Source organism: Anguilla rostrata, chromosome 8, assembly GCF_018555375.3.
Source record: "Anguilla rostrata isolate EN2019 chromosome 8, ASM1855537v3, whole genome shotgun sequence".
In the NCBI taxonomy this organism is placed as follows: Eukaryota; Metazoa; Chordata; class Actinopteri; order Anguilliformes; family Anguillidae; genus Anguilla; species Anguilla rostrata.
Genome location: NC_057940.1, coordinates 8,205,097 through 8,219,496, shown reverse-complemented (window position 1 = coordinate 8,219,496; position 14,400 = coordinate 8,205,097). Strand labels below are relative to the sequence as shown.

Sequence of the window (14,400 nt, the reverse complement as noted above, 5' to 3'; positions counted from 1 at the left end):
CATCCTGTTGGTTGTTCTGACTTTCCTTGTGAACACTATTAATAAAAGCAATCAGTGTAATATCAATCTGATCAACTGCGTAATGCAATTTGTCTACAGAGATCTCGAAAAACCAGCTAAAATGGTCTAGTGTAGAATTTCAAAAGGTGAAAATAGCAGAGATGCACAGTATTAGTCAGAGCGTGAAACACAAACGTGTGCCTACGTTGGTGGTAAGGTTGGTTTTGCAAATGAAAAGGTTTGACATGAAGTTGTGAATGGTCATTAGTCTCAAGCAGGACAGAAGACTAAAGCCTAATTGCAAGGATAAGTTTGCGGGACGGGCCATGCCTGTCATCAGAAGCGCTACAAGAGGAAACGTACAAGGCAGAGGCAGAAAATAACAAAAGACGTGCAGAGAAAACGATGTATTCATGTTGACGAACGCTTGCACTTCTGCACTTTTCTCCTGAAGTCTAGGCCGTGATCATCTTTAAGACGTTCAGTGGCTCCGAGCGCCCTGAGAATGCTTGGGCACACACCCAACACTGTACCTAAGCAACTCCACACAGAAGCTACTGCATTAAATCTGGTGATCTGATCTGATGTAAGACCTTGTGACAGAAAGACAGACAGACAGACAGACAGAAAGACAGACAGCTGGACAGACAGACGCGTTGCCTCCTCAAGAGGGGCAAGGCCTGTGCACCAGACGGTTTCAAAATAAGCTGGAGAGAAATTTCAGTTCCACTTTCTCTGCTCAGAAAGCGAAGAATGGTAAACAATGCGTGTGTGTCTTCTAGTCGAGGGGGCGAGAGCTTAGACAAGAGCAGGTGTGGCAGTGTGACGCACAGACTCACAGTGGCTGTGGAAACTGCGGGCTGGACTGTGCAATCTTCCCTGACCAGCAACTCAAAGCAAACAAAACTTGATTTGCATACAGCTTGATTACAGAGAACTGTCACAAAGAGGCTTTGCAGAGCAACAATGGGAATGTTGGGCAAATGAACTAGGCCAGAATGTGAGGTTTTAAAAAAGTCCCAGGTGAAGAAGAAGAAGAAAAACATTCAAATGGTGGCCAGGAAAACCCCCCGATTTCTATACATTGTGAAGAAATCCCAGGAGGAACTTGACTGCAGAGGGGGAGCCCATCCTCCGCTGGCCAGACTAGCGTAAAGCAGCGGTAGAATGAACGCTATAAGAAATGTAATAAGGGATCTGTCATAACAAAACTGGCCATCATCTGCCCGCTACAACATATCATCAGTTACCATGAGCCACTAAGGCCAGTTTTATCACCCGGGACAACCATTACCCACAATCCCCCACTTTATAGTGCAAAGGACTGAACAGTCGCAAATCTAACGGTGAACTCTTCACTCTTGAGTCTTTTTTGCTATTGATGGCACACAGTGTTACAGAAACGTCGCCCTATTTTTTTTTTCTAAACCCACTATGGTGAACACAGGAATCACGTGACATGTTTGTGTTCTTTTGGGTTCTGGTTTGCGGCAGATTGGAGGAGGAGCTGAAAAGATCACTCAATGAGAGAGCAGACTTCGAGTACCCACAAGTTTGCCCTCGAATGCTCGCATTTTTCGCATATAAATCTAATGTAATGTAATATAAAGGATTTTGCAATTAATCTGTGGAAACTGTCGTCATTGTTGCTTTAGAAACGCATTTGAAACCTCATCCAAAACACCAGGCATCTTGAAAATCGAATTCATTTTTAATTTGGAAAATACTGAAAAATGGAAATCGTTTTTTATATTTGAAATGAATGGATGCAGCTCTCCATAAACAGATCGCATGGAGCCGCTATTGCGTCCTGCTGCGTGAAGTCTACCCTCCGTATGGACATCATGCCCCACCTGTGGGAAACCCGACCACAGTCAAGGCCCTACACAGCGAAAATGAGATTTTTAGCCCCTGGGCCAAATCACTACGAAGAGAGCAAGAGCCATACATGCCTGCATATGCCATCCAAGAAACCGCCATTTAAAAAAAAAAAAAAAGTTCTGAACAGTATGCGTGTGTCTGCAGGAACCATGGACCACATAAACATTACTTTAAATTTGGATGATAAGCAATAATCTCACCGCCAGATTTTCTTTTTGTGTTTGCACAATGCAACTACTGTCTTATCATAGTTTGACTGATTGTAGATAACTATCCAGACCCTGCTGAAAACTAGTTTCCTTCAATCAATTCCTTCAATTTCACTAAACAGTGAGTTGGGGGGAACGACACAGACTGCAATAAGATACATCATAATAGGGAGAGGGGGCAATTAAATGGAAATGCAATGGTATCAGTGGTTCCCCTGAAGTATGCGGAAACCGGTATGTGTGAGGGCATTCAACGTCTTGCGCGAAGGTAAGCGAGAATGCGCACCTGTGAGTCAAAGTGTGAGAAGGGAAGGTGAAATGTGCGACTCGTCTGTGTTTACGGGCTGCGTTCGTGACGGTTGCTAAGCAGCGCCTCACGGTTGCCCTGTGGTCAGGCTTGTCATGCAAACACCAGGCGAGAGTACACCGCAAGGCAGAAGAGAGAACTGGTATTGGTAAACATGGAGAGAGAGAGAGAGAGAGAGAGTGAGAGATAGAGAGAGATAGAGACAGGAGATAGTAGTTTCTCACTCACCCACAAAAGCCATCAGGCAGTGCAACGGTTGTGTTCAGCCTGGCTTCGGTTTGCTAAAGGGCAAGTGGTCATCAGCGAGGACTGAGCGGGGAGTTTATATTTGTCTGTACTGTAGCACACAGGCTGTGTCTTCAGGTTGTTATTTGCCTGTGTGTGAATGTGTATGTGTGTATGTGTGTGTGTGTGTGTGTGGGGGGGGGCTGATGGGGGGGATTTATGTTGGAAAAACCATCTCTTTTTACAGATTCAATTAAAAAGCCATCGCCCGATAGTTTTTTAATCGACTGAAAGTCTGTTCTCAAACTAATTATATTCACAAAAAATCCCGTACATGTAGTTATTGCGTACAGCCCAAATATATACAAAGTTGATGCCCCTTGAAAGGCTGACTGGAAGGTTGGTAGACCTACAGGTACAACCAAACAGTCATTTTCCCTCCCATTTATTTCTGTGATTACCTTTTTGCTTCAGGATAGAATAGACACTGTTGAGGGGAAAACAACTGCTGGGAACGTAAGCGCTACAAGCCTTAGAAGCCGGAAAAAAGCCTGTTTCCGTGGGTAAATAAGCGTGTTAAAATTTCATTTGGTAAGACGAAAAAAGGCATACTTTGAGCTTGAGTAGCTGTGCACCGGTGAGCTAGTTCATTAGCACATTAGTAACACGGCCTTCTCCACCTTAAGAGAGAGAGAGAGAGGGTGTGACATGCCACCTTAAGAGAATAAGTGGGCGGGGTTTGGACATCACGTTTCTCCGCATGCCGTCCTAACCACATGAATCTTTCTACGAGTTTTATTGATCTCTGTCCTCTTTTCAGTTTTTTTTTTGGCGCGGTTTTCTCACTGCGGTGCACCGCCCCGTGTGTGCCGCGTGCCTGCGTTTGTAACGAGGGAAAATTGGGGCGGCCTGTTTAGCACACCATTACGTTGTGTGTCCACGGTACGGACAGTTATGACAGGCGTCAAGAGTCTACCTCTCCACCACAGTGTTCATGTAACCCATGATTCATTTCTGCTTGACAGGGGAAAACATGAAAAGAAGACAGGGCTGGACTGGAGGTACATTAAGATCAATCCAAGCACAAGAGGAACTGCTGTTTTACCACACACGATATTAAAATATATATATATATATAAATATGAAAGATATACTTTTATTGTACTGTATATTATTACATTTTAAAAATGGTTAAATTGAATGTGTCCTGTCTAAAATCAAACCTGCCTCGCATTAGTCTTTGAAAGTCAAAGCGTATGGCCTTGGACTGGATGGTGCTGTGCCTCTTATAGCATTTGCACATTCAGAGCAAAATAACACAACATCGTCCTTCCTCTTTTCTTCATGAAGTCTTGGCTGAAGCTCCCCTGCCCCTCACTTGTTCCTCCCCTACACGTCACAGACCCTTCCCCTGCCCCTCACTGGCCACTCCCCTAGACGTCACAGACCCCTCCCCTGCCCCTCACTGGCCACTCCCCTACATGTCACAGACCCCTCCCCTGCCCCTCACTGGCCACTCCCCTACATGTCACAGACCCCTCCCCTGCCCCTCACTGGCCACTCCCCTACATGTCACAGACCCTTCCCCTGCCCCTCACTGGCCACTCCCCTACACGTCACAGACCCCTCCCCTGCCCCTCACTGGCCCCTCCCCTACACGTCACAGACCCCTCCCCTGCCCTTCCCAGGATCCTTCCAGCCTCCTTCTTCTACTGTATTCATGAGAAAGCAGAGCTTCTGCAACGGAACGCCTGAGAACCACAGTGAAAGGCTGAAACTGCTAACCATTAGAGAGGGGTTTCAACGGGCACCATTCATCCGGACTTCGGATGGCTGATCGCACTGAAACCGCAGATCTTAATGGCTCAAGATGTTCAATACAAGATAAGCACTTTGGAACTCCTGGCAAACAGCGGTATTTATGTTGTTGGCCACCTTATGAGAGCACAAATATTTTTAAAAACCTGAGTTCAACAGGCCCCCGGCGGTTTCTAGATGGTACTGGAGGGGGGTCCCTGGCCTGACTTGATTTGAAATGGCTAGATATAGATTTGGGAAACAATTTCAAGATAAGATAAAGCCATTTAAAAAAATTATGCTGGGGGTCTTTTTAAAAACCTCACAGCAGACCATCCACCTTTCTGAAAGCACTGACCGGCTCGCTACCGTCAATGTGACATTCTCGTGATCCTCTCTATCACTGACAGAGCGCATCACGCGAACGTTATCGTTCCTTACCCGCAGACAATGTCCTTTGTGTTCGCCTCAGCTCAAATCAACTGACCACAGAATTGAGAGGTGGTGAAGCAGTTCAAAGGTCAAAACTCTTCCATCGCAGACAGAAACATCTTACCACGCAGTCGAATCTGACCTTTCGCCCACACATGCGGAGAGGTGGCTCGTCCCTCTCTCTCTCTCTCTCTCTTTCCGAGCCCATGTGATCTCCTCGAACCACACGCAATCCACAGCCCTTGCATCATTACAGATGCGCAAAACAAGCAAAGCGCGAAAAAGGGGAAGAAGCTTGGCGTGACAAAAATACTTGTTTTTCCTCTTCTGTTGCTTACCAGGCCAAAGGTTGACCGCTGAACTCAGTGATGACACTGGAAGAAGCCGAACGCCCGCTACGTGCACATGGACGCAGACAAGGCAATGAAGCGTTACTCTGACGTGGGTGCTGAGACTGCACCTGCGCCCCCACATTATCGTTCTATGATCATACGATTCACGATTAATGAAATATAGCACTATACATGCTGTGTTGACCCTGAAGGAGTGTCTTTGAATTTATTTTCTTATTAAGGGTAAAAATAATTGATGATTCTTTTCAAGCTTCTCTTGTACAGTCCAGACATGTATTGTCTTTCCCCAAAAAGACAAAACCAAAATGCTCAATTAATTTGCCGTGAACTTGCAGATTTATTGAATATGTTTAACTTCAGTTATGAAGCTTATAAAATACAAGGCATGTTGAAATATCCAAGAAGGGTCCTCGTTTCTTCCTCACCATCATTCTGTCTTTTACGAGACATGAGATTGTTTTACTGGTGAAAGCAAACTGGTGAAACACAATTCACAGACAGACAGACAGACAGGCAGGCAGGCAGGCAGGCAGACAGACAGACAGACAGACAGACAGACAGACAGGCAGGCAGACAGACAGGCAGGCAGGCAGGCAGACAGACAGACAGACAGACAAACAGAGACAGGCAGGCAGGCACACTCACAGTAATACCAATTATCCAGCAAAAGATCATTTACATTCTCATATCATATTGACGGTGACATGATACCAAATTATGTTTTAAGTATACAAAGTATGTGTGTGCTTGCGTGTGCGTGTGTGCGTGTGTGCGTGTGTGCGTGTGCATGTACACATGTGTGTGTACAGTATGTGTGTGCACACCGTGTGTAACAGGGACAGTGAAATTGTTTCAATGAAAGGCAAAGATCCTCAGAGCCATTTGGCTCCAATACTTGACAGCAGTCAAGGGCTGTACCCTAATTAGGGATTAAACATTTGTCCCGGGGTGCCCAAAATGGAGGTCTTCTCAGGTTTTTTCAGACAGAGTAACTGTACACTGGCGCTTGTGTAGAGATAAAGACTTGGCGTTATTCCTGGATGCGGCGGTGTCTCTGTCTACGTACGATTCCTGTCACAGACAGATGCTCTGATCGAGGAGGACGTCCCACGTCTGTTTGGGCTGGAGGAGAAACTCTTTGCCCCCTTTGGCTGTCTGTTCTGTGAGTAGCGAGCGCTTGAGTGTGGCGCGGGGAGCGGAAGACATCGACAGCATATTAATGTCTTCGAGAAATTCACCTTTTTTTTTTGTCGGAATTCCCCTGCACTTTGGGAATTCAGCTGAAAGCAGCTGACTTAGGTGTAACGTAGACATCATGGGATTGGACCTCACCGTGTAGGTCAGGGCCGCCCAAACCCCTGCTCCTGGAGATCTACCGTCCCGTAGGTTTTCACCACGGCCCAAACAAAGCACGCCTCGTTCAGCGGCTAGCGATCTCGTTGAGCTGCAAATTAGGATAATCATGTGTGAAAAAATTAGGGTTGAAATAAAAACCTAGATCTTCTGATTGGTAGATCTTCAGGAACTGGGTTGGGCAGCCCTGGTGTAGGTTATGTAATTGTCTTCTGTCTGGTATCAAATGTGGGGTTGCTTCTGAGACCAACACAAATTACTGTCAACTTCAGCACCCAGCAAGGGAAGTCTAAACAGCAGCCATTTTGTTGAGTAAGATAAGCCTTCTTGAGATGGCACACATTAAATGAAATGGTTCCTTGGGGCAGAATATATGGCGAAGTCTCCCAAAAAAATGTGCTCTGAAGTCTTGCCAGTGAGACAACTACTACTCTATTTACCTCAATGTACCTAGTTAGGCTAATGCGATCTGGTTAGTTTTGTATGTGGCAGGATTTTTTGTTTGATTTTGATTAGACAAATGTGATTTCAGTGCTAGTTTTGTACTTGGCAGGATTGTTTTGTTTATTTGCTCAACAGGTTACCCTACAGGGTTGGAGTCCTGATCTATGTGGTCACTTCTGGCACTACGATCTTTACTTCACTTTAGTGTGTTTTTCTGCACCTCTGCAATTTGAACTGGTGCACTTGTTGTACGTCGCTCTGGATAAGAACGTCTGTAATGTAATGTAATGTAACTACAGAGATGACGCCCTTGCGATGTGAGTGAGAGCAACTTCTCACATCAGAAATTATTTTCTTTCCCTTTCCACAAACAGGCAAATCTCATTATCCGTTTATTGACCTTATATGGGCCCTTTGAACAAGGTGCACACCAGGGCAGTCAACTCCAGACAGTGGTGACATGACTCAGTGCCTGGACAGCAGACCTTATCAAGACATCACCGACCGTGTGCTCTGAGGGAAGTGCCATTAACGTACAACATGGGCCACCGCAGAAACCTGTCCAAGAGGTTTAGACCAGGATAGTGTTCATTGTTCTTGGCTAGAAATAGCTGTACAAAATAAGTAATTGTACCTTACTGAACCCGTGTTCAGCAGTTGTCTATGATTATGAAAATGCATTTTGTACGTCGCTTTGGATAAAAGCGTCTGCCAAATGAATATAAAGAGCCCCAAGGTCTGATAACAACCCTCTGGGTGGGTTAAATGTCGTCACATTGTGAAGACCTGGCAACAAATTCTAAGGCAATGGCTACTGCACTATACAAGGCTAGGCTCTAGCCAGCCCAGACATGGGGCAGCAGTGTAATATAATGGGTAAGGAGTTGGTCTTGCAACCTAAAGGTTACAGGTTCGATTCTCAGGTAGTAAACTGCCGTTGTACCCTTGAGCAAGGTACTTCACCTGCATTGCTTCAGTATATGTCCAGCTGTATCAATGGATGCAATGTAAATGCTATGTGGAAAAAGTTGTGTAAGTCGCTCTGGATAAGAGCGTCTGCTAAATGCCTGTAATGCCATGTGAAGACATTACTGACTGAAAGGAAAGCAAGTATGAGACGTGTCCCTCGCATTGACTTTAGCATGATAGCAAAAACAAGAGATCGCTGTGGGTCTCAGGTCACCCATGCACTGCATAAAGAAGATGTGGTGTGGCGAGGCGTGATGCATTGTGGGACATGGGCAGGCTGTGGGAGCCGCAATGCTGACCAATACTCTACTAGAGGTTCAAGGGTTCAAATCAAAAACATCATATGACTGGCAGGCAGGGCTGTTGTACACAGCCTACTGAGCCAGCGAAACACTCTTCACATGAACCTTTAGATCATGCCAAGACCAACCTCAGTGAACTGGCTAACTCAGTGGATTGGAGACTAGACACAGGCTGTTGACTGAATAAGCAGTATCGGAGATGACTGCACAATGTGTAAGTAGGTCCACAACAATAAACACTAGATACGCACGCCCCCTTAAAATACTCACACAACTTTAGTACTGAGCCCAGTAACCCAGCCTAGTTGCTTGAATAACTCACAAATTAAACTTTGTAGTATAATGAAGGCAATTTCACGAATATTACAGCACAACTGCAGTCTTTGTGTTCAGTGTTAAATAATTCTTTTAAAAAGACGCTGCTTCAATGTGAGTTATGTCAGCATTTTTTTTTTCCTTCATCTTTTCTCGTATTGTCTTTCAAAAAAAAAAAATGCTTTGGTTTCAACCATTCCTCACGTATATAATTCATGCCTCGGCCCGGTAAATTTCCTGACGTTTGCAGACAGGCGCTGCACACGCCACCTGTGCACAGCGGAGATTTGAGAAGCAAAGGCATGTTGAAACCCTTCCCTGGCTGCTTGTAATAGCTCCGCATCGCAACCTCAGCCCAATGACTGCGGGCACCGAAGTTACCCAGGCCCTGTGTCTCCCAAACATCCCTTAAAGGGTTTTTTTTTTTATTTCGCAGATCCATTTTACGCTTAAACATCATGTAGAAAGACCCAAATGCGAGCCAGAAAAGCAACAGATTCTGCTCATTCCATACATGACCAGCATATATATATATATTTCATATACTGTAATTTTTGTGATAATGAGCGACAAAAAAAGGTAGTGTCGCAAATGGCGATCGCATGCCCATTGAAGAGGCTGCCCCCATAACACTCACATGAACCACACAGGAAAGTTGCCTTTAAAATGTCATTTCCAGTTCACTTTGCATGAGCTAGATGTATCTTACAATGAAATACACCGGAAGTAGGCCATTTGTAACTCGTCGTAGCACTGAGTTGCCTAATGTGCCAATGCTAAAATTAAGCCTCATGTTAGTAACATTTTTAACACATTGATAAAAACAAACAGTATAAACATATGAAAAACAAACATACACTGCATGCATGTAAATATCATATAATGTCATTAAGACATTTATTAGACAATATTATTCTGTATATCCTATTATAATTTGTCGATTAAAAAAAAAAAAATCATTCCATGTATGCATATTTTAACTTACAAAAACCACAAGCAAATTTATGTAATAAATAGCTATTCAAGTTTTAGAATAATATATTGAAAATCATTAATTGTTAGAGTACACCCATACAAATGAACAAAGCTGTCATATACTCGAAATGGCCAATAACCAGCTCGCCATAACATAGCTTCCCACGGCATTGTAGAGCTCCTTGAGCTGGCACTGCACCAGGAGGAACTGCACTGGCCCTAAACAGAGTCAAAAATAGCATGCCATATGCCAGTCTTGCCACTTCTGTGGTACAAACTTACCCCACCATTACTTATCTCAGAAATGAGAACTGCCAAATATGAATATGTTTCACACATTGGAATATTACTGTATCTCCTGGTAGCTTTGAGCCAAGTATTTAGATTGGTTTTTGGAGATACCCCAACTGAAAATTCCTGCTAAGGCCAGCTGGGATTCTAAGACGGTTTAACGTGGTTTAAGCTGCATTTTAGCTGGTCATAACTGGTCTGCGGCTGGTCAAAGTGGTCTCTAGCTGGACAAAGCTGGTCAAAGCTGGTTAGGCTGGTAAGCTGTTGGTTAAACTGGTGTACTAGCTGACTATATAGATTAGTCAACTGGGGAACAGCTGATCACCCAGCTAAAAGTGTTGTAAACAGCTTGAATCAGCCTGACCAGCTTAAGCTAGTTTAAACTGAAATTTTGAATTGCAAAAAAAAAGAGAAAAAAACAAGCTTTAATGTTTAAAAATCTCTCAAAATGTTGTTCAAATGTTGTAAACATAAAGAAAGAAAGAAATAAATAAATAAAACATTTTATCTACTTTCATACAGGAAAGTGCGCAAAAGGCCTGAAAAAGTGTGCGGTCGAGATTTGAAGAGATTCGCAAGTGAACTTACAAACGAACCGCAACGAAAAACAGCAAGTGGCCCTGAGAGAGAGAGAGAGAGAGAGAGAGAGAGGGAGGGAGGGAGGGAGGGAGAAAGAAGAAGAACAGTGACAAATAAAGAGAAGCACGGCGTTTTTACGCACGTCATACTGCGGTTGAACTGAAACTTTATAAGCAGCAGCCAGAGGCCCGGGAGGGATTGCACTTCTCACAGTTAAGCGACACAGAGGCGCAGCGAGCTACGCCTACCTGACAGGACTCCCGCCATTCAAGGACCCGATTTAGGCTCTCAGCCCCACGCGCGGTGAGTACAACTGGTCCGAGCGGCTGAAAAGATGGATTTGTTTTTTTTGTCATTTTATAGCCATTTTGGCAAAAAAAACATTTTCCTGCATTGTAAAATTTTGCAATAACATTTTTTTTTTTTTTTTGGTGTGTTACCTGGGCAGCAAGACAGTGTGTTTAATTATTCCATGTTTTTTTTTTTTTCAGATCTGTCAAGATGACCAGTGTATACGATTACATGAGTGTGACAACAGACTACGTATGTTATCTGCTCATCGATTGTGTCAATTATTTTTTTACATTTTTACAAATGAAGTGCAGTTTACATCTCCCCCCTCCCAGAGTGGGACATTCATACTCTATGCATGGAAGTATTTTTGTATGCATGTGTGCATCTTAGCGTTTGTGGATATGCACGTGCCATAACACGTATTCCTGAATACGAGACAGTGAGACAGTCTAGACAGTGTTCCAGTGCGTTTACAGAGGTTCATATGCTCTCCAAATGATCAATAAATCTATGCTTATTTCTTATACATACAGGTTGCTACACCTGTTTTTCAACTTAATTTTTTTCAGAAATTCCGATACTATTTATACATTTAACTAATGTATCAATAGAAAATGTGAAATTTACAATGAAAACTTTGAAGTTTCTTTTAAGTATACTTTTAAGTGTCCTTTGTAAATTGATTGCTAGAACTGATGAATTGCAATAAGTGAACTTGCAATGTTTGTGGTGTACAGCATAGTACATTAGCTGTGTTTCACAGTCTTACTGTACATATCCAGGCAAGGGTAAATTCCTCCTGAGGTCTTGCTTCTGAAGACACAGTGCCTGCAAAAAGATACATTTAAATTAGAAAACCACTGAAATTAGTTATTTGCTGTTAAGACACCACTACAGTAGCTTTTAGCAACCAGACACAATGTTCAATTGGCTGGAAAGTCACCTTTTGCATTTTAACGATAGAAATGAAGAGCATGATCCTTTGCAACCTAGATTTTGAAAGAAACATAGAGGGCTATTATTTAGAAATTTGTAAGCTCTTGAAGGCTCAACAAAATAATGTGCCTCCAGCAGGTGTCATTAAATACAGGCGTTATAAAAACATAATATACATAAATAACATAAATAATGTTAGGACTTTAGTCTCTTTCTGACTCTTGCCACCTTATTATGTTTTGTAGGATAATGATGATGGCAGCACCAGCCTGACCACTGAGGATTTGGATACTTTTTGCGACAAGGGCGTCGTCCGCTCATTTAGGGGGTACTACGAGCCCCCACTTTACTGGGGGATAGTCATCCTGGGCGGCATCGGCAACCTGCTGGTGGTGTGGATCTACCTCCACTTTCGAAACCGCCTGAAGACCATGACTGACGTGTACCTGCTCAACCTGGCCGTGGCCGACCTGCTCTTCCTGGGCACCCTTCCCTTCTATGCCTCCGACGCCGTCCAGGGCTGGACCTTCGGGTCCGGGTTGTGCAAGACGGTGTCGGCCGTCTACAAGATCAACTTCTTCAGCAGCATGCTGCTGCTCACCTGCATCAGCGTGGACCGCTACATCGCCATCGTGCAGGCCACCAAGGCCCAGAACTCCAAGAAGAAGAGGCTCTTCTACAGCAAGGTGGTGTGCCTGGGCGTCTGGGTGCTGGCCTTCCTGCTGGCCATGCCGGAATTCCTCTTTGCCAGCGTCAAGGAGGACTACGAGGGCAACTCCTACTGCACCATGGTCTACCTGAACAACCAGAATAACCGCACCAAGATCCTGGTCCTCGCCCTCCAGATCTGCATGGGCTTCTGCCTGCCGTTCCTGGTCATGTTCTTCTGCTACTTCGTCATCGTCCGCACCCTGCTGCAGGCCAGGAGCTTCGAGAAGCACAAGGCGCTGCGCGTGATCCTGGCGGTGGTGGCGGTGTTCGTCCTCTCCCAGCTGCCGTACAACAGCGTCCTGGTGGTGGAGGCCGTGCAGGCGGCCAACACCACCATCACCGACTGCGAGGAGGCCCGGCGCTTCGACATCGCCAGCCAGGTCATGAAGAGCCTGGCCTACACCCACAGCTGCATCAACCCCTTCCTCTACGCGTTCATCGGGGTACGGTTCCGCAAGGACCTGGTCAAGGTGTTCCAGGCCTGCCTGTGCATGCCGGGCAAGTTCACCAAGGTGCCGGGAGGCTCCAAGAGGTCCTCCATGATGTCGGACACCGAGACCACCCGGGCCCTGTCGTTGTAGCCCGGAGCGACACTCGATGTCCACGTTACCGACGTGGGCCAGTTTTTTGCTCCGCAGGGTTACGTCAACATGTGTGTGCAGGGATGGCCCAGGATGGGACTGAAATCCTTTGGTCAGCAGTGCTGACTTGAGTAGTTTTTTGGGGGGGTGGGGACTGTAAAGGGTCAGTTTAGGAAAAAATGTACAGCTTGGGACGAGACCTTTCCCCTGGGACAGCTCGAAAAAGGCTGACATCCGGAAAGTATGACTGTTAAAGGCCCACCTGAAGATGGCCACTTCATAAGTATAGGATAATGGACTTTGCATCTTATGGACAAAATGGTGGAACGTCTTCATGGTGTACTGTAGGCCTTGCTGGCTGAGGTCTGAGGGGTGGTGCGGGGGTGGAGAGCCAAATGGTGTTCCCCTAACTTTCCTCTCTACAGCATTAGTGCATCTTCATCACAAATTTCTACTTTTGGTTTTGTTGCAGGTGAAGCAGGCCCTTCCTGAAAGCCTCTCTGTCTTCATATTTCTGTGCATTGCTGCTTACCTTCATTCATGTCTAAGATGAGGGGGGGGAGGACAGAGTGTGGCACAGTGGGTAAGGAACTGGGCTTGTAACCGAAAGGTCGCCGGTTCGATTCCCGGGTAAGGACACTGCCGTTGTACCCTTGAGCAAGGTACTTAACCTGCATTGCTTCAGTATATATATCCAGCTGTATAAATGGATACAATGTAAAATGGTATGTAAAAAGTTGTGTAAGTCACTCTGGATAAGAGCGTCTGCTAAATGCCTGTAATGTAATGTAATGAGGGCAGTTGTGAACTGTTCAGAACTTTCCTGAAGATCAACCTGAAAAATGTTTAAATGATTCTCTCATGCAGAACTTATTTAAAAAGCCGTTTGTTTTTGTTTTTCTGACATAAGACTGTAGATAGAGACGGTTTTGTTTGTTTTCTGTTTGTTCAGTGAACTGTCATAAGACTGTAGATAGAGACGGTTTTGTTTGTTTTCTGTTTGTTCAGTGAAATGCTGCTCTTTTCGGAGGACACGTTGCTCTTTTATGTTGTTTTGTCTGTTTTTTTATACTTGTAAATAACAGCAAATAAAAAAAAAATCAAGACATTTTGTTGTGGATGCATTACCTCATTGTGTAAATAGATGTTAAATAATGCTACTTTCTTAATACACCATCAAGACAGATACCTCCAAAGTAGTAAGACGCAGGCATACACACACACACACACAGACACACACACACACTAGATTTTCATGGACAGGCTACTGCAGTCATTGCTCACTGTGATGGAAAAACCATGCATTCTAAACCTCGGTATATCGCAGTAGAATAATCATAATAAATCAGTCAAGGGTTACATACCTGAAGTAAGTGGTGGCTCCTGCAACGGTTTTAATAAGTAAATTTTAAAAAAACAACATTTTCTTTCTGAGTCATTCAACTG

The 14,400-nt window shown here is 44.6% G+C and overlaps 1 protein-coding gene across 2 annotated transcripts; it reads left to right on the top strand.

The window, feature by feature from the left end:
* The first annotated feature begins 10,616 nt into the window (after window positions 1-10,616).
* Window positions 10,617-14,062, top strand: ccr9a (chemokine (C-C motif) receptor 9a). 2 transcript variants are annotated; one of them, XR_010331737.1, is made up of 4 exons: window positions 10,617-10,735; window positions 10,924-10,975; window positions 11,908-13,867; window positions 13,928-14,062. XR_010331737.1 is itself a non-coding variant. In XM_064346185.1 (3 exons), the coding sequence occupies exons 2-3, from the start codon at window positions 10,934-10,936 to the stop codon at window positions 12,952-12,954; spliced, it is 1,089 nt and encodes a 362-aa protein (XP_064202255.1). In that variant the 5' UTR covers window positions 10,617-10,735; window positions 10,924-10,933; the 3' UTR covers window positions 12,955-13,870. The 2 variants fall into 2 exon arrangements, 1 of the variants encoding a protein (XP_064202255.1); XM_064346185.1 differs by lacking the exon at window positions 13,928-14,062 and having other exon boundaries at window positions 11,908-13,870.
* Window positions 14,063-14,400: the final 338 nt, after the last annotated feature.

Excerpts from the sequence above, each read along its gene's own strand:
- ccr9a (XM_064346185.1), top strand. The coding sequence starts at position 10,934 with ATGACCAGTGTATACGATTACATGAGTGTGACAACAGACTAC. Across the intron at positions 10,976-11,907 it reads TGAGTGTGACAACAGACTAC|GATAATGATGATGGCAGCAC; the intron begins GTATGTTATCTG and ends TATGTTTTGTAG.